An 18,602-nucleotide genomic window follows, 5' to 3' on the forward strand; every position below is an offset into this window, starting at 1 on the left:
AGAGGTAGTTCATTAGAAATATATGGTTCCTAAAAGGGAATGCAGTCATTTAAAGGGTACAGGGCAGTGACTTAGCTCCAAGTTACTTTCCCATTTTCAGAATGGGAGGAAAGGTCTCCATATTCAGATCTTGGATTTCATACCCTACTCCAATACAAAGACCTGATTAGCTACCACATTTGGCTGTGCAAATCCCAGAACGTTGTATGCTTTTTTTGCAACAGTGGTATACTGTTGACTCATATTTAGCTTGTTGTCCATTCTGACCCCTCAGATACCTTTCCGCAGTCCTCTTCCCAGGCAGTCATTTCCTATTTTGTATGTGTGCAATTGATTGTTCCTTTGGAAATGCAGTACTTTTCATTTGTCCTTATTGAATTTCATCCTATTTACTTCAGACCATTTCTCCACTTTGTCCAGAACATTTTGAATTTTAATCCTATCCTCCAAAGCACTTGCAACCCCTCCCAGCTTGGTATCATCCACAGACTTTATCAGTGTACTCTGTATACCAGGGGACAGCAACCTGTGGCTCCAGAGCTGCATATGGGTCTTTGGCTGCCACCTTGGGGGCAGCCGTTTTTGATGGGGTGCCAAGTGCAGGCTCTGTCCAGGAGGCGCTTACCACAGGCAGCTCCTGGCTGGTGGCGCAGCAGGGCTCGGGCAGGCTGCCTGCCTGCCCTGGCCCCACACCACTCCCAGAAGCAGCTGGCTGCTGGCACATCTCTGCCCACCCCTTGGGGGGAGAGGGGCAGCGGGTCTCCCTGTGCTGCCCGCGTCCACAAGCACCACCCCCGCAGCGCCCATTGCCCAGGAACCGGACAATGGAAGCTGTGAGGACAATGCTGGGGGAGGGGGCAGTGCGCGGAGTTGCCTACCCCCCACCAGGGGCACGCAGACATGTACCAGCAGTTTCCAGGAGCGGCATGGGGCCAGGGCAGGCAGGCAGGCGCCTGCCTGAGCCCTGCTCCGCCGCCGGCCTGGGAGCTGCCTGTGGTAAGCACCTCCCGGCCAGAGCCTGCACCTCGCACCGCCTCCTGCACCCCAACCCCCTGCCCCAGTTCAGAACTCCCTCCCAGATCCCCCACCCCCTCCTGCATCCCAATCCTCTGCCCCACCCAGGAGCACCCTCCTGTCTATATTCAAATGGCTCATTACCAAGGCAACTGTTGTCTACCACTAAAACTCTTGGAATTTCTTGTGATAAGGAAGCGTCTGTGCTGTCTTTACTAGTATATTCAGATGTCCAACAGTTTGAAAAAGTCTAAAGTCAGAAATAAAATAGATCAGATAAATACCTTCAATCAAAAAAATGACAACCAAAAAGAGAGAGAGAGAAGACGAACTTCAAGAATTTAAAAATGATTGGACTGAGTCTTGCGCTTTTATAGCGAGTTCAGCCAGACTCCCGTTGTCTCATTTCCAACAATAAGAAATCAAACCTAGAAAGACATTTTGAAAAGAAATATTGGACATTTGCTGAAACCTATCCAGCTGGTGAGGTGAGGAAAAAAGCAGTAGAGGATCTCTGACATAAAGCAGAGCAAACAAGATGTACGTTTGCTAAATGGATGAAGGCACCACCCAGAACCACTACTGCTAGTTTTGTGGCAGCTCAAGAAATCAAACGAGGGAAGCCATTCACAGATGGAGAATATGTGAAAGAATGTTTCATTAAAACATCTGAGCACCTCTTCAACGATTTTAAAAACAAAGCTGAAATAGTTTAGGAAAATTAGAGAAATGCCATTATCTGCAAAGACTGTAAAGGACAGAACTATTAAGATATCCATAGACGTAGCCAGCAGATTAGTGACATTAGATCAGCCCCAGGTTTTTCTATTGCCTGCGATGAGACATGCGATGTGGATAACATCGCTCAGGTTGCCTTACTCTGCAGATACGTTAATGATCAAGCTCCTCAAGAAGAGTTGATCATGTTATTGCCACTCAGAGGACAAACTCTACAAGTAGCTTTGCTGTCATGCGGCTCTCAAAATATTTTGGTCAAAGACAAAAACAGAAAAGTCTCTTCTTTGAAAGGTTGCTGACCCCTGCTCTATACTATTATCTAAATCATTGATGAAGATATTGAACAGAACCGGACCCAGAGCTGATCCCCACGGGACCCCACTCGTTATGCCCTTCCAGCATGACTGTGAACCACTGATAATTACTCCCTGGGAACGGTTTTCCAACCAGTTTTGCACTCACCTTAAAGTACACCTCTACGCCGATATAACGCTGTCCTCGGGAGCCAAAAAAAAAAATCTTACCACGTTCTAGGTGAAACCGCGTTATATTGAACTTGCTTTGATCCGCCGGAGTGCGCAGTCCCCCCCACCCCCCGGAGCACTGCTTTATCCAAATTCATGTTATAGCGGGTCGCGTTATATCAGGGTAGAGGTATAGCTCTGTGATGAAAGAATTTTGCCTCAGTTGCCTAGGATGCCTTATTAAGCTTTAAACTGAAAATCTAATAAATAAGTACATAAGAACGGCCGTACCGGGTCAGACCAAAGGTACATCTAGCCCAGTATCCTGTCTACCGACAGTGGCCAATGCCAGGTCCCCCAGAGGGAGTGGACCAACAGGCAATGATCAAGTGATCTCTCTCCTTCCATCCATCTCCATCCTCTGACAAACAGAGGCTAGGGACACCATTCCTTACCCATCCTGGCTAATAGCCATTAATGGACTTAACCACCATGAATTTATCCAGTTCTCTTTTAAACGCTGTTATAATAGTAACAGACCATAAAATTCTTCATCCTCCTTATAAAAGTGTCGCTAGCTTCACAAATATTCCTAACCCCATACATCACCTCAGCTGTCATCCACTTACAATTCCACTTCAGCATGTGCATCTTCCATCTTGGTAAACACCTAAAAAAGCCTGGCATCTAAAGATACCAGTTAGCAGTTCATGAACAGCAAAAAAGAAAGAAAAGGGAGGATGAAAAACTATTAAGAACAGAATAAATGCTGTTTCACTGGAGCTCAGCTACATGTGCTAATAAGTAAGTAATAATAATTTAAATTAGGCGCTGATTCCTCAACAGTAATATACTGATGAGCACTACAGCACCCTATTAAAAGCAAATGACATTGGTGCTAGTTGGGTAAAAAATAATCCAAAATCAAATTGAATGGGATGGATAAAACACATCAGGACATCGATACATGAACAAAATATAGCCTGGACCAAAACTGCACCAAGTTGACCATGACTATCAGGCAATAATAAAATGTTGAATTTAATCCCAGATGGGGATTAAAAAAAAAGTCTCTTTGCCAATGAAGCATATCACACAGGTCCTTGCTAGTAAATGCCAGACTGGTTGTGATGCACTTCTTGCTATTCCTGACATAAGCTTTCTACTCTTGCTCCTCTTCCACTAAGAAATGAAAATCATTTGCAATGAATAAAGATTGTGCAAGACTGATCAATTTATAAGGCTTTATGCATAAAATTAGTGCTAGAATCTTCATTGCATAGTCACTGTAGACATTACTTTTCCATGAAGAACAACAATTTCTAATTGTCATTGAACATGGTAAATTAAAAATGCACCTGGCAGATTTGGAAGTACAGATTCTCTTATTCAGTTTTCTGAAGGAAAAAAAAAGTAATTCCTTTTCCATCATCGTTCACTCCCTCTATCTGTAGCTGAACCCCAATCGCAGATGCCATTTTGGATAGTGGGTATCTGATTTCAAACAGATTCAAAATCTCTCTGCCAGGCTATGTACTTCTGACTTAAATTCTTGGCTGATGGCTTGGTGTGAGCGATCACATCCAGGAAATCTGCTGTTGTGACCGTGTCCAGCCGGAGTTCGGGTAAATTACTGCTACCTGGAGAGAGAAAATGGACCAAATGCTGAAAGTGAATGAGATGCAGATCAGTGCTAAGAGATGCTCTTTTTAAGCCAGTACATAAGTATGTTGCATTAACAGTTAATACACTAAGCAGAAGATTGGATATAGCAGGAGAGAACATGGCTCTTATTGTATTCAGTGCACAGAGATTGACAGCTTCAACAGATGACCTGAGTTATGGAAACGTTGGCTTAATTAGGTTTTTACAAACATACAGTTTAAAACTTTTCTAAGCTAACAAGAGAGCTCCACCTACTGGTACGTGAATATATAATGCCTAGTGTTACAATGACAGATCAGCATTTGTCACATAGGTTTCTCTATGAGAGCTATTGTACCTGGCTGATGATTTTCAAGAGCACTGAAGATTTTCCTCACTGGCCGCATAGCTGCTTCCTTGCAGACCAGTTTAACGTCAGAGCCAGAGTATCCTTCTGTCTCCTAATACAAGATCACAATTCACAGGATTACGAATCATTGAACGTGATGTACATACTCTCATGTTACTTCATTCTTGCTTTGAATGCAGAGTTGCTTTATGCAGGTGTTAGCAAATCAGGCATTTGTTTTTTTAAGGACTGTTTTCTACAGGTAAAATAAAATGTTCCTCTCTCTGTGCCTGTTTCCCACCCTTTCTGTCTTACCTATTTTGACTGTAAACTCATTCTGGACCTGACCCAAAGCCCTCTGAAGTCAATGGGAGTCTTTTCACTGGCTTTAATGGGCTCTAGTTTAGGCTCTATGTTTCTGTCCAGTGCCTAGTACAATTGGCCTCTAGGCCCGACTGTGATACAAACACCACCAATGGGACAGATTTTCAACATTAGGGCTGCTCTGCAAAAAAACCTGCGCCCCAAATAACTGTTTTGCAAGTCTGAATGTGGATACTCTTATTTTGGGTTAAGAACATCCTGTTTCCATTTAGCTAGGCCACTCTTAATCCGAAATAAAGAGTGTCCACACACAAAAATAACAAGAGTGAAATAAAAGCAGTTTTGGTGCCGGTTTGTGTGAAGACAAGTCCTTAGGCATGCGCAACCGCACACCTCCTTCAATGCACCTCTACTTCACACACATACATAGTAAAAGCACAAATCTGATATCTATGTGCACCCTAGGCACTCAAATGGCAAAGCATGTGCCCAAATAACCAATTGGCCCAGGCACAAATGAATGGCTATATACAAATATGTGTGAGCAAATGCTTGCCTTTAACTTAAAAATCCTGGCCCTGTGTAATCATCTTTAAATGAAAACCCAACCATCCTGAGTGCATAGCATAGCTTGTACCAAGCTGTACATAATGAGGTCTAGTTCTAGCCAGTGATTGAGCTGATAATCATGCCACATTTAGATAAGAACGGGACTAGCTGTAACACAGGTAGCACTGTTCTGTCCAGTGTGGACAGGGCCAAAGGCTCACAAGAATCAACAGCTGGTACTACAACCTTATGGTTGCAGTTCTAGTGCATTGTATTTGTTAAAGATTAAGAATTAGGTTTCAATTTCATAGACAAAATGGTTTTTGAAATAGAAGCTGAACTATTCTGTATGTCTCTATGAACAGAACTAAACCATGGTCAGCTGAGCAAGTATGAGCTACTCTCGGCAGAGGTTATAGGTGACGACAGCCTGAATTCAGGCTCTGTAAGGAAAATATCTGAGCTCTTGGAGATTGATGTCCTGGTGAGCCTTTTCACTTTATTGATGCTCTTTCATGCTGCACTAGCGTCCATGACAAATTCTTCCCACTCAGCAGAGTGCTGTACCATGCTCATCTCTGCTATAAACCGAAAGACCCCACTGTGGTGTTAGAAAGGGCTGGAGGTATACAGTTGTAAGTTTTTTCTGTGTTTATGTCTGAAGCAGTGAAAGTTGACCCAATACCAGCATCAAAATACACCTTTGACTTCCAAGTTGAGTCATGCAAAACTGGTGATTTCACCTAGTGAGACAAGTTCAATACCTTCAGCTCTCATTGATCTCCCCTTGGAGGAAGACTCCCTAAGCCTCCCATCTTACCCACATTCAGTCATTCACCTTCATAACTTGAGCTTTATTCTCTTTCCCCCGGCTACCATGTTTACAGATGCTACTTGTAGCATGTATAGTTCACACCTGTTTCAATGAGAGCAGAATCAGGCTCATCACATTCCCACAATTCCCTCGCTGAAAAACGTCAGGAATCTGAGTTGCCATTGGTGAATTGCACCCGCTTTGCTGTCTTCTCACCTGACCCAGCAAGCTGTACTCCAGCTCCGTTCTCAGCTCCACTCCTCCACTGTTGCTCACTGGGGGCAGCCAGTGCTGAATCATAGCCTGTCGGGCCTCTTTATTTGGAAGGTCAACCAAAATCCTCTTCTCCAGCCGTCGCAACATGGCATAATCTAATTCCCTAAAGAGAGAGAAAACGGGGATAAGTCTTCTCAGCAAGGTTGTGTGTTTGTACGGATGCTGGACTTCTGAAAACTAAGCTGCTTGTTGCCGGAAGCCACTTTGCATTTTCAAAGCTACTGGTGATCCTTTCAACCTGGTTATAAAATAGTAATTCATCATCATCACACATTGTTGCCAATTAACTCTATCTGTATGGTTACTGAGTCATGATCTAGGGACCTGGAATATGGAATCAAGAGTTGTAGGTTCTTTTTTTGGCTCTGATACTGGTTCACTGTCTGGCCTTGAGCAGGTCACTTCACCTCTGTGTCTTGGTTGACCCCATTTTGTAAAATGGAGACACTGCAACTCATCTCGGAGGCGTGTTGTGAGGATTAACTAATTGCTCAGAGATCTTCAAATGAAAGGTGCAATAAGTGCAAAACTAGATGATAATCACTTTGAGGCACATGCCATTTTTTTTAAAATGTGTTTTCACCTAGCACAAAACTGTCCTGATTCATGACCAGGACTCCTAGGTGCTATGGGAATACAAATAAATAGTAATAATATTCCCACAGGGCCGAGCATTCTTATTAAAAGCTGCAAAGAATGGGCAAACCGTTGAAAGAGAAAGGTGCCAAGGTGCTGAAAACACTAGTAGTCAGATTATTAAAGATGATTTGCAAAGACAAAAATTGATATTTGTATTTTTGCTTCTATGTGATGCATAAAAAAAGGCATGAAAGAGTTTTTTACCCTTAAAATATTTTTTTTTCTTTCTGCTTCTTTTTTCCTACAAAATATCAATACTGTCAAGTCTTGTCTTCCCTGGTTATTCTGGAGGATTCCTTGGAAGTCTCATATATCCTGCATGTGAGGTTTTCTCAGCCCTTAATCCAAAGGCTGTGGGTGTAAATCTATTTTAAAAGACCTCTTTTCTCCTAATTGTTTTTCAAGCATTTGAGCTTAACAAGTATTAACAAAAACAACTCGTCTAAATAAAAATCAATTCACATCTCAGTTAATCAGGTGTCACTTGCATATAATAAACCTACAAGTTCTCCAATCTTCTACTGAGTATTCCATTCCTGTAGAATTCAAGTGTTCATTTTAAAACATTTTCTAGTCCTTATGCTTGCAACGAAAACCTTTTAAATGTGAAATTGACTTAGAGGTCCCTTGTTCAGACAGGCTGAGTGTTAGAAAAGCACTGTGAATAACTGCACATTCCTGACCCTGAACCCTAATTATAGCAACCTGTACCACCACACCAGTAACTATTTCATGCTTATCATTTTAGCAGAGACAGCAAGCTATTCCAGGATGTTGGTGGAATTTGGGATAGTAGGCAGGGATTAAACAAAGCACCATGCGTTTGCTCTTCCCTTTCTGACCCCTACGGTGAAATCCTGCCCCATGGAAGTCAATAGGAATCTTGCCATTGACTTCAATGGAACCAGGGTCCCTTCACCACATGCAAGATTAACACATTCATGCTAATAGCAGATTTTGGTCCTTGGCTAGCAGTGTAAATGGGATGCTGTGGAATTTTGCACTGATGGCTATGGTACTATGTATGGAAAACACCCAGTGAAGTTACTGTGAGCTGGAAATGCTTATCTACAACAAACTTTTGACCTAACAGTGAATCCTACTTCCGTCACTATTGGAGATTGTTCATGTAATTTGTTTAATAAATAGCATTTCCCACTGATACATAATATTTTAAGGGCTGTCAAGCAATTAAACAAATTAATCGCGATTAATCGTGCTGTTAAACAAAAATAGAATACCATTTATTTAAATATTTTTGGATGTTTTCTACATTTTCAAATATATTGATTTCAATTACAACACAGAATACAAAGCATACAGTGCTCATTTCATATTTATTTTTTATTATAAATATTTCCACTGTAAAAATAAAGGTATTTTAGTTCACCTCATACAAGTACTGTAGTGCAATCTCTAGATCATGAAAGTTGAACTTACGAGTGTAGAATTATGTACAAAAAAAAGTATTCAAAAATTAAACAATGTAAAACTTTAGAGCCTACCAGTCCTCTCATTCCTACTTCTTGTTTAGCCAATCGCTCAGACAAACAAGTTTGTTTACATTTGCAGGAGATAATGCTGCCTGCTTCTTATTTATAAGATCACCTGAAAGTGAGAACAGGCGTTCACATGGCACTGCTGTAGTTGGCGTTGCAAGATATTTAGGTGCCAGATGCGGTAAAGATTCATATGTCCCTTCATGTTTCGACCACTGTCCCAGAGGACATGCGTCCATGTTGATAATGGGTTCTGCTCGATAACCATCCAAAGCAGTGTGGACCAACACATATTCATTTTCATCATCTGAGTCAGATGCCACAAGCAGACAGTTGATTTTCTTTTTTGGTGGTTCGGGTTCTGAAAGCATGCTCATCCCTCTCAGATTTTGGAAGCCAGTTCAGCTTCGAGTGCTGTAGCTATCTTTTGAAATCTCACATTGGTACCTTTTTTGCATTCGTCAAATCTGCAGTGAGTGTTCTTAAAATGAACAACTTGTGCTGGGTCATCATCCGAGACTGCTATAACATGAATATATGGCAGAATGCGGGTAAAACAGAGCAGAAGATATACAATTCTCCCCCAAGGAGTTCAGTCCCAAATTTAATTAAACACACTATTTTTTTTAAACGAGTGTCATCAGCATGGAAGCATGTCCTCTGGAATGGTGGCCAAAGCATGAAAGGGCATATCTGGCACGTAAATACCTTGCAATGCCAGCTACAAAAGTGCCATGTGAACACCTGTTCTCCCTTTCAGGTGACATAGTAAATAAGAAGCGGGCAGCATTATGTCCCATAAATGTGAACAAACTTGTTTCTCTGAGCGATTGGTGGAACAAGAAGTAAGACTGAGTGGACTTGTAGGCACTAAAGTTTAACATTGTTACATAACTGCAGTTAAAAACAAAACAAACAAAATCTACATTTGTAAATTGCACTTTCACAACAGAGATGCACTACAGTACTTGTATGAGGTGAACTGAAAAATACTATTTCTTTGGTTTATCATTTTTACTGTGCCAATATTTGTAATCAAAAATAATATAAAGTGAGCACTGTACACTTTGTATTCTGTGTTGTAATTGAAATCAATATATTTGAAAATGTAGAAATATATCCAAACATATTGAATAAATTTCAATTGGTATTCTATTGTTTAACAGTGAGATTAAAACTACGATTAATCGCAATTTTTTAAAATTGTGATTAATTTTTTTGAGTTAATTGCGTGAGTTAACTGCCATTAATTAACAGTCCTAAATTTTTTTAAACGGGGGCCTACATTAAGCCCCTACGTACACATTTAAGTGCTTTACCAAGTGAATGTTCAAAAATACTTAGCACCCGGCAGCTCCCACTGAAGTCACTGGGAGCAGTAGTACGCAGCACCTTAGAAAGAACTTATCAGGTTCACGAGATGTGATTGCAGGCAAAGACTGAGGAAGTACAGATTTAAAACAAATACCCAGTCAATTCAGATCTTAAAGAAGAACTGGAAAATTCATTTAAATACACTCTACTCGAGGACTGATAAATAAATAAGAGAACTTTAAAATCAATGCATATTTTTATTGATACTTGTCGCCAGTTTGAGTTATGTTTATTGTATATGACTGCAATAGCGAGCCAACAAATAACTAGGCCTTAAGTGGTTCCTAGGCCTTGCATATTTCTTTTGCTCGGGTGAATTTCACCCACCACAAGGACTTTTTTGGAACAGATACCAAAGCAGAAAGAGAAATCTTGTGTTCCCCCCACCCCCCATACCAATACATCGCCTCACAAGGGACGTACTTGGGTAGGAATTCAAAATGGATGTCTAAGCAAACTCGCATTTAATTCTCTCTTATTCTGACATGTCCTACTTCCCAATATAAGGGGTTTACGTCACCGACCTCAAGCTGAGTTTATCTGAGAAATGTTTAAGAAACAAAGAAAGGAGCCACATGTCATGCAGGGATGCCCCCTCAGCCGGGTGCTTTCTCATGTTGTGACTTTGTTTTGGAAAGTCAACTGTCCACATTTGGCCTGAGAAAGCAGAGCTGTGGATGCTAGAAATCCTGTTGGTGCAGATCCTCAGCTGGTGTAAGTTATGATAGCCCTACTGAATACAATTTACACCAGCTGCCGATCTGCCCCTTCACCTGCAAGGACAGTCCTTTAGCTTGGCTACATCTAGGTTCTCAAGTACATGTCTAGCGTCCAAGCCCGCATTTAGGATAAGTCTTCACTGCAGAATTAACTCAGGTTCTTATTTGGGTGTTGCTCCTAACCCCTCTCCACATGGGAAAACCTCTCAAGCTGTGTGAGGTTCTTTTACCCATGCTAGCAGGCTAAAGCCCGATTGTCACTTTCACTTTGGACTGGTAACATCTTGTGGTGGGGCAGATATCCCTGTCCCAGTCAACCAGAGGTTAAAGAGCTCCTGTGGTCACAATCAGCCCCAACCCCTGCTGCACCTGTGCAACTTGTCAGGCCTGGGGGCGGGCTCTTAAAAGGGAGGAACTCAGGCCAGTGGGGGAGGCAGTCTGAAAGAGGCAGAGGGAGAGCTCCCAGCCCAGGGCAGGGGGTTAGGTCCTGGAAAACAGCTTAAGAGCACTGCCAGCCTGAGCCCTCTGAGATCAGACACGCTGGCATACGCCTCCATGTTTGAAATCCACATAGGGACCATCCCTCAAAGAAGAGCTATCTTCCTTTGTGTTTGGACTGTGTTATGTCCCCTGGGTGGGGTGGAATTGCTATGACAGCCAGCCAGAGGGCCAGCCCCAGAGCCAGACCAGGGGCCTACTGTTGCCTAGGGAATGATGTCTGAGGTCAGTGAGGTGCCTGCATTCATCTCAAGGGGGTGATGTTCAGACATAACCTTTGATGTGCCCACTTTGCAGTGAGGATGCAGGCCAAACCTCTGGACTGCTGATAGTCCTATAATTTCCCCTGTGTGTCCCAAAGAAAAGACAAGTTCTGAATTCTCCCACAATTCACTGGGAAAGAATCGTAAAGCACCTCAGCTTACTGCAGCACAAAGAACCATGGGATACGCCCCCAGATGTCCTAACGACACACATTGAGGGCAGGGGTTGCAGCACCAAGAAGGGCACAGTAACTCAGGCATGTTGGTCTCACCTGGGCTAGACTAACCTGGTGTTCGGACCAGGTTGCTGATCACCAGTTACTTCTGCAGTGAAGCCACACCCATAGAGTCTCAAAATATGTCCCACAGTCTGTGCAGAACAGTTGGCTGGCAGCAGAACATCTAGCCACAGCATTTCCAACTAGGCTGAGTGATATTCCCATACTTGACAACAAGATTTAAGGATAACAAAGAGAAAACCCTAAAGTGACTTTGCAGGGGCTGAATGGATGTCTCGTAACTTATCCAGACTCTTAGAATCAAACTATAAAACACTAGGCAAACACCCACATGGCCTCAGAACTCTATGTGTTCCCTCCTTTACAGATGTGAAAAATGTCACCTACCCTTCTCATGTCAAGGCAGATATTCTAAATCATTGGTCTTGCAGCCAAGGGGCAGCCAAATTCCCTGAAAACCCTTGGGGATCTACTAAGTTTGGAAGCTGTGTTTGTATTTCCCTTGTAATAATTCTGAGCAAAAAATTGTAACTCCACATGTAAGAAAGCTTATGAAGTGTCACAATAACCAATGATAAATTTTGATGGGAAAAGACGCAGAAGAGAGACAGTTCAAACAAAAAGTCGTACTGATATAAGGATTATGTTAAGATCATGCCTGGTAAACAAGAGACTTATGGGACCAGAAATCAATGGACCAAAACTGGTGTGTTAGAAATTAGGCCTACTTGATGGACTAAATAATGAGGGGATGGGCTATTCTGCCCATCACTCCCCTTTTCAGGTCCTCAGAAATAGATTTTGAGGGGAAAGGCTGGCTGTGTTGCTGGTTGACTGAAAGATGGAAAAGGAGCAAGCTTCACCACCACTGCTGCTACCACCACCTCCTAGGACCCCAGGCCTTCATCGTCCTAATCTGAGAGATGTCCTGATCAGACCGGGCCAGAGAGCGGGCACCAAATGACACTGCAACCTCTGCATCCTCTGGCTAAATCCCAACTACCACGGGGGATGTGAGAGTCTGTCACATCCCTCTCCATGTGTGTTCTCTTCCTTCTTATCACTTGCCTTGTTCCTGATCTCTAATAAGAGTCTGGCTTAGCTGGCAAAACTGCGTATTTTGCAACACTGCTGTAAGCCTGTGACCAGAAAAGGGAGGCTAAATGCAATGCCTTAAACAACCTGATGCTGCTACAAGTTTGCCAGGTCTCAGAGTGGCTGATCAGACTGTGCACTGTGCCTGTGTTTCTCAGCAGTGAGTTTGCAAATGAGAATCAACACCAGAGACAGAAGCTGCATTTTCTATCTTCACGGTTCTTTTCTTTCTTCTTCTGCCTGTGTCTTTTTTGCCTTCTAGGAAACGGGACCATGATTTAACAACTGCTCTAGCCCCTCTGAACAAAATTCTTATCTCTTCCCCAAACAGCACAGTTATGACCATCTAAAAGACTGGTAAACACCCTGGTTTCCTTCTACAAATTCTCTTCAGCTAAAAGGCACCAGAGATGTTTTTAAAATGAAAGCCTGACAATCCTTTACATTTTAAGTACTTCAACTGTTTTTCCTTTTCTGTATCTCTAATCTTGTGTATTGAGTCTTTAACAAAAGGTTTACAAGGATTTTTAATGCTGTGGTTGCAAGCTAAGGTCTCTGTATACCAACCCTCCCCCCGAATCTTGTTATACAACTGTTTAAACTTGGACAGTTGGAGTTGTGTTAACACCTTTGACTCTTTGGGCCCTTTATTCCATCTAAATACATATAACACTTCTTATTGAGGAGAGCACTAGCTGGGGACTACTTGAGGGGAACACAGAATCCTCTGCCCATAGTTTTTTTTCCCCCTACAGGAGGATATGGTGCTTGGTTAATAATAGTAATGTCGCAAAAGCAGTGCTCTGTGGAGTACTAGCTCCTACTGCGCTTGCTGGTAGTATCCCCACTGTTTTGGGAAGGGAATGCAACAAAGAGTAAGGGTTCTCCAACCTTCCGAAACACAGCTCCAGGGCTGTGAAGTCCTGACCATGCACAACTGGCTTGAGGTGTTTCTGGGGAGAGACAGTACCTGCTTTGTTGGTGTTGCACACCCATATCTGCTACTGTGGGGTCTTTTCTACCTGGTTTTACTTTTATTTGCTTCCATCCATGGGTTACATAGGGAGTTGGTGGAATCTCCTTCCTTAGAGGTTTTTAAGGTCAGGCTTGACAAAGCCCTGGCTGGGATGATTTAGTTGGGGATTGGTCCTACTTTGAGCAGGGGGTTGAACTAGATACCTCCTGAGGTCCCTTCCAACCCTGATAGTCTAGGAGTCTATGACCTATCTCTCACAGCAGAAAGGAGCTTAGGGCCCTGCAATCTACCGAAGGCAAGGACCTTATTAGCAGAGGGCAATTCCGGGCCTGACTTAGATTCTGTGGTCTAGCTGTCCTTGACCCCATCTTTGTCAGCACACTTATGGAAGAGAAAATACTTCTCAATGTACCATTAGTACTTTGGCTTCTTCCCTCAGAACGGTTTGTTAATCAATGCTATGTCCCCGCACCTACATTTTGACCATTGCCTGGGTGGGAAGGAAAGGGCAAATGATCCTATTCTATGCTAGTAAATTAAACTAATCAATGAGTTAGGAAAACAGCATAGTTAAGGATCACTTTATCTTTTAGTTAACAAGGCCTTTATTTTATTTAATTATGTTTAATCATTTCAACAAGTAACTTGTCAATAAACCACACTGCTTTGTGATGAGTAACAGGAAGCCAGGCTGGGCAGCAAGGAGGGGATTGTTGAATGGAATGGAAAGATCAATAAGCTTTCTAACAAATAAAGCGCTTTATGCACTCTTATCTACATTGCAGTGTTTTCACTTCTTTTCCAGTCAACTAAAAGCATCTTGGTATTAATTTTTCATCGGATCAACAACCATCCAAGATAAACAAATCTTTTAAAATCTAGTTCAGTACAAGGCTGAAAAAATGAGGCATAAAAAATATTTAAAATAACACTTAGGGCTGTATCCTATTTTTTTTTTTTTTTTTTTGAGACACACAGTGTAACGTGGCATTAGCCAGGTATCTCCTGCACTACAAATCCCAAGAGCAAATTAGGACAAGTGCTCAGGATACTGTCCCAAAGGGAAGAGCTGCTGCTGAATTAAACAACTCTCCTCAGGAGAGACGACCGTGGTCTAGTAGGAGGAGCATGGGGCGGTGACTCAGGAAACCTAGCTTCGCCTCCTAACGCTGCAAATGACTCTGCATGACCTTGGGAAAGTAACAATCTTTCTGTGCTTCAGTCACCTCCAGCTGTAAAATGGGGGATAAAGGTAACCCCCTCTTGCTAAGCCATTTTACTCACCTTTGTGATCAACCGCTGACCAAATCGCACTACAGAAGTACAAATCATTGTCATCAGCCTTCTTCACCACCAACAAATATATGTAGGGTCAAATACGGGAAATAAATACAACTCACTAAATGCACTGCTGGGTAATACATTCTTCAATTACATAACTAAGGGAAATCAACAGGCATACAAGAGCTAATGAATAATACTTCACACTTATATAATGCTTTAACTCTTCAAGGCCTTCTCCACACCTCAACTAGTTTACCATGTGTATGTGTGCAGCATCACCTGCTTAACACGTGATGTGGCTAGTATTATTCCCAAATGTATAGATTTGTTGGGAGGGCAGGGAAGGAAAGGGAGCACAGAGATGTGCTGAGTGACTTCCCAAAGTTACAGAAGGAGTCAATATGATCACGGATTAGTACTCGGCCATTCCTGGTTCCACAAACCTTCCCCCTCAATGTATAAAAATAAATATGAATCCAATGAAAATGAGTAAGAACAATGCTCCAATTCCTTCCCAAATATACCACCTCCTGTTTGCCCTGTTCTACTACTTTGTTCACATTCTTTCCACTCCATCTCCCTTCTACACTCCACTACCTCCTAGGGCCAAAAGCCCAATTCACATGCAAAACTATTCATATATAAATTCAGCTCTGATATTAGTAAGCCTAACTCAACTGAAGTCAGTGGTCTTACATTAGGACTGAACATAGCCCAACAAGTATTTAAGAAAAATAAGAAAAGACTAGTATACACAGTGCTGGTGTGAGCAGGTACACTGATTTCAATTGGGTTTTATCCACTTAAAAAAGGTTTCTAAATTAAATTTATTTATTCATATTTACAGAAGTCTCCATCTAGTGCTCTAGGCCCAGTTCTTCCCTCATTTGTACCCACACAAGCCAATGAGATTATACCCAGGAAGCTTGGGTGTAATGGAGGGCAAAATCTGACCAATTTAAAAATTAAAATTAAACTTTAGTTTTTTAATTTAATTTTTTAATTAAAAAGGTGTTTAAAAATTCTGAAATGAAATTCTAAAATTTCAAAGGCAAGACTTTCAAAACTGGGGGACAGATTCTGAGAAAACATCAGCTCCCAAAATAAGTTGCCATGTTCTCACAAGATTTCAGTCCTCCGATTGCTGAGTGCTTTTGCAGACCTGGCTGCAAAGGGTCTCGTTGGCAACTGCTGGGTGCTGAGATTTTTTTAAAATCTGGTCCTGGGTGCCTAAAGTTAGAGGGTGAAATCCTGACCCCAGTGAAGTCAGTGAGAACTTTGCCACTGACTTCAGTGGAACCAGATTTCACACAGACTTTTAAAATCCTTATTTATGTCCCAGTCCTCCAAACATCTATGCATGAGTTATTTGACACACAAGTAGTCCCATTAAAAATGTCTTGGTATTTTATTTAATCTTTTAGAATACTGTGTAATTTCTTGAAATTTCAGGGGTTTCTGCTTGAAATTAGGACCATTTCAGATGAAAATGCCTGTAGTCTTTTATATATATACATATACACACATACATATACACACACTGAAAAATTCAAGTATTTCAAAATTCCAAGTTTCTAAATCCACTTTGAATGTAAATTAATTTTAGATTCAAAATGTGCAATTTTGAATTTTACGTTTTTAATTTGTGCAAACTTTGCAGCATATCTGGATTGTGAAGTGATCCAAAATTAAATGCTGAAATAGTCAAAACTGTATTGTCACTGTAGCACAACTATTCCCATAACGAGATTATAAATCACATACAAAGATCAGACGCATATGATGATCTTTTTATCTAGAAAACACACTGAGAGGTCAGCCTCATGGTTGCCTCAACGGAGGCCTGTAAGGTCCAGATCCTCAGGCATCCTGCTATCTCTAGACTCCATCTTACAGTTGTTACGGGTTCGGCCACAGAGATCACCTTGGAACTGTCACCTAATGTGCTAAAATTACCTCTGAGCCCGTTTTACCTGCCAGCTTGGGACTCCAGAACCCTGCCTTGTTGAGCCAGACACACTAGCCTGCTGCAGCACAGACCCAGGGTCTGGGCCACGCTCCTGAAGCTGCAGACTTAACTAAAAACAGCTCAGCAGGTTATCTGTCTCCAGCACCCAGACCCCAATGGGATACAAACCCTAAATAAATCTGTTTTACTCTGTATAAAGCTTATACAGGGTAAATTCATAATTGTTCGCTCTCTATAACACTGATAGAGAGATATGCACAGCTGTTTGCTCCCCCAGGTATTAAATCACTTACTCTGGGCTTATTAATAAACAAACGTGATTTTATTAAGTATAAAAAGTAGGATTTAAATGGTTTCAAGTAATAACAGCCAGAACAAAGTAAGTCACAAAGCAAAATAAAACAAAAACACGCAAGTCTAAGCCTAATACATTAAGAAACTGATTACAGGTAATATTTCACCCTCAAAGATGTTCCAAAAAGCTTCTTTAACAGACTAGACTCCTTCCTAGTCTGGACCTAATCCTTTCCCCAGTCCAGTCTTTGTTAGATCCAGCAGACATCTCAGGTGGTAAGCAGTGGTTTGCTCATAACTGGCAGCCCCCCCTTTGTCCTGCCCTACCCCCTTTTATGGCTTTGGCACAAAGTGGGAAGCTTTTGTCTGTGCTTGTCCCCACCCCTGCCTCATCAATGGAAAAGTACAAGGATTAAGATGGATTCCAATATCATGTGACATGGTCACTGTAAGACCCCTAGTCTCCATTTTTCCTGGGTTGGCCCACACCTACACAGGAAAGCTTGCAAGTAAATAAACCATTTACAACCATTTGTCCTAGTCAATGGGAGCCATCAAGATTCTAAACCACCATTAATGGCCCACATTTTGCATAATTACAATAGGACCTCAGAGTTATACTTCATATTTCTAGCTTCAGATACAAGAATGATACATGCATACAAATAGGAGGAATATATTCAGTAGTTTATAACCTTTGTTATGATACCTTACAAGAGGCATTTTGCATAAAGCATATTCCAGTTACATCATATTCACACTCATACGCATATTTCCATAAAACATATGGAGTGCAATGTCACAACGGCTTCTGACAGTCCCAAATTCTCCCTTTGCACTAGTGTGCATGGGCATGAAGACTTGACTTTTCTAAAGAGACTGAACACCCTTTAATATTGTACTGCTGCATGAAGCTTAGCTACCTCAAGGACTACTTCAGCAATTGAGCATGAAAAGGAACTATGCATTGTTCAAAGCCTCTCTTTTTAAAGGGTAATGATGCTGTAATAAATTACCATTTTTATAGTACATTACCAATGAACCACATCAGGAGAAGTGGGTTATTAATATATTCACCGTTCACCTCAACAGATAATTATTTGCATGTGCAATAGCTACTTATGTTGAAGTATTTTGTTAAACAATTGGATATTAGTGGTTTTAGAATGGAATTAATCCTATTCTGATCTATTTTTCTTGTATATATTGTAATACAAAACAGGCCAGATTCTGCACTGATTTAAATCTACAGGATTGCCCAAATAGTAAGTCAGCACAGAATGTGCCATAATAAGTATTGCAATTAAATGCATAAAAGGCAGATGATGGCTTTGATTTTTATTTTCATTGTGCACATAACCACAGAATCACCAACCACTATATATAAGGATGAAAGGAGAATGCAGAGACCTTTATGTTAATTGATGTGTTCATTTTTTATTGTTGATTTAATGCTCACAAAAGGTGTTGTTATGAGATTGAAGTTGTCTACTTATCCCACAACAGGTAAAACATGCAGGATAAAATCTTTAAGAGCACCTAAGGGCTCTTAAATTCCTAAGTCCCACTGAGTTTCAATCA

At 41.5% G+C, this 18,602-nt stretch overlaps 1 protein-coding gene across 5 annotated transcripts in view; it reads right to left on the reverse strand.

Annotated features, from left to right (window-relative positions):
• Window positions 1-3,446: 3,446 nt before the first annotated feature.
• The window catches only part of KATNAL2 (katanin catalytic subunit A1 like 2), a 50,405-nt gene continuing 35,249 nt past the window's right edge, over window positions 3,447-18,602 (reverse strand). For all 5 annotated transcript variants that reach the window (XM_054031309.1, XM_054031306.1, XM_054031308.1 and 2 more), the window contains exons 14-16: window positions 6,113-6,275; window positions 4,219-4,321; window positions 3,447-3,856 (exon numbers count right to left, since the gene is read on the reverse strand). In XM_054031309.1, the coding sequence (XP_053887284.1) occupies window positions 3,717-3,856; window positions 4,219-4,321; window positions 6,113-6,275 (406 nt within the window). In that variant the 3' untranslated portion in view covers window positions 3,447-3,716. The remainder of the gene's footprint in view (window positions 3,857-4,218; window positions 4,322-6,112; window positions 6,276-18,602) is intronic.

The sequence above is a fragment of the Malaclemys terrapin genome, chromosome 6, assembly GCF_027887155.1.
Source record: "Malaclemys terrapin pileata isolate rMalTer1 chromosome 6, rMalTer1.hap1, whole genome shotgun sequence".
Lineage (NCBI taxonomy): Eukaryota > Metazoa > Chordata > Testudines > Emydidae > Malaclemys > Malaclemys terrapin.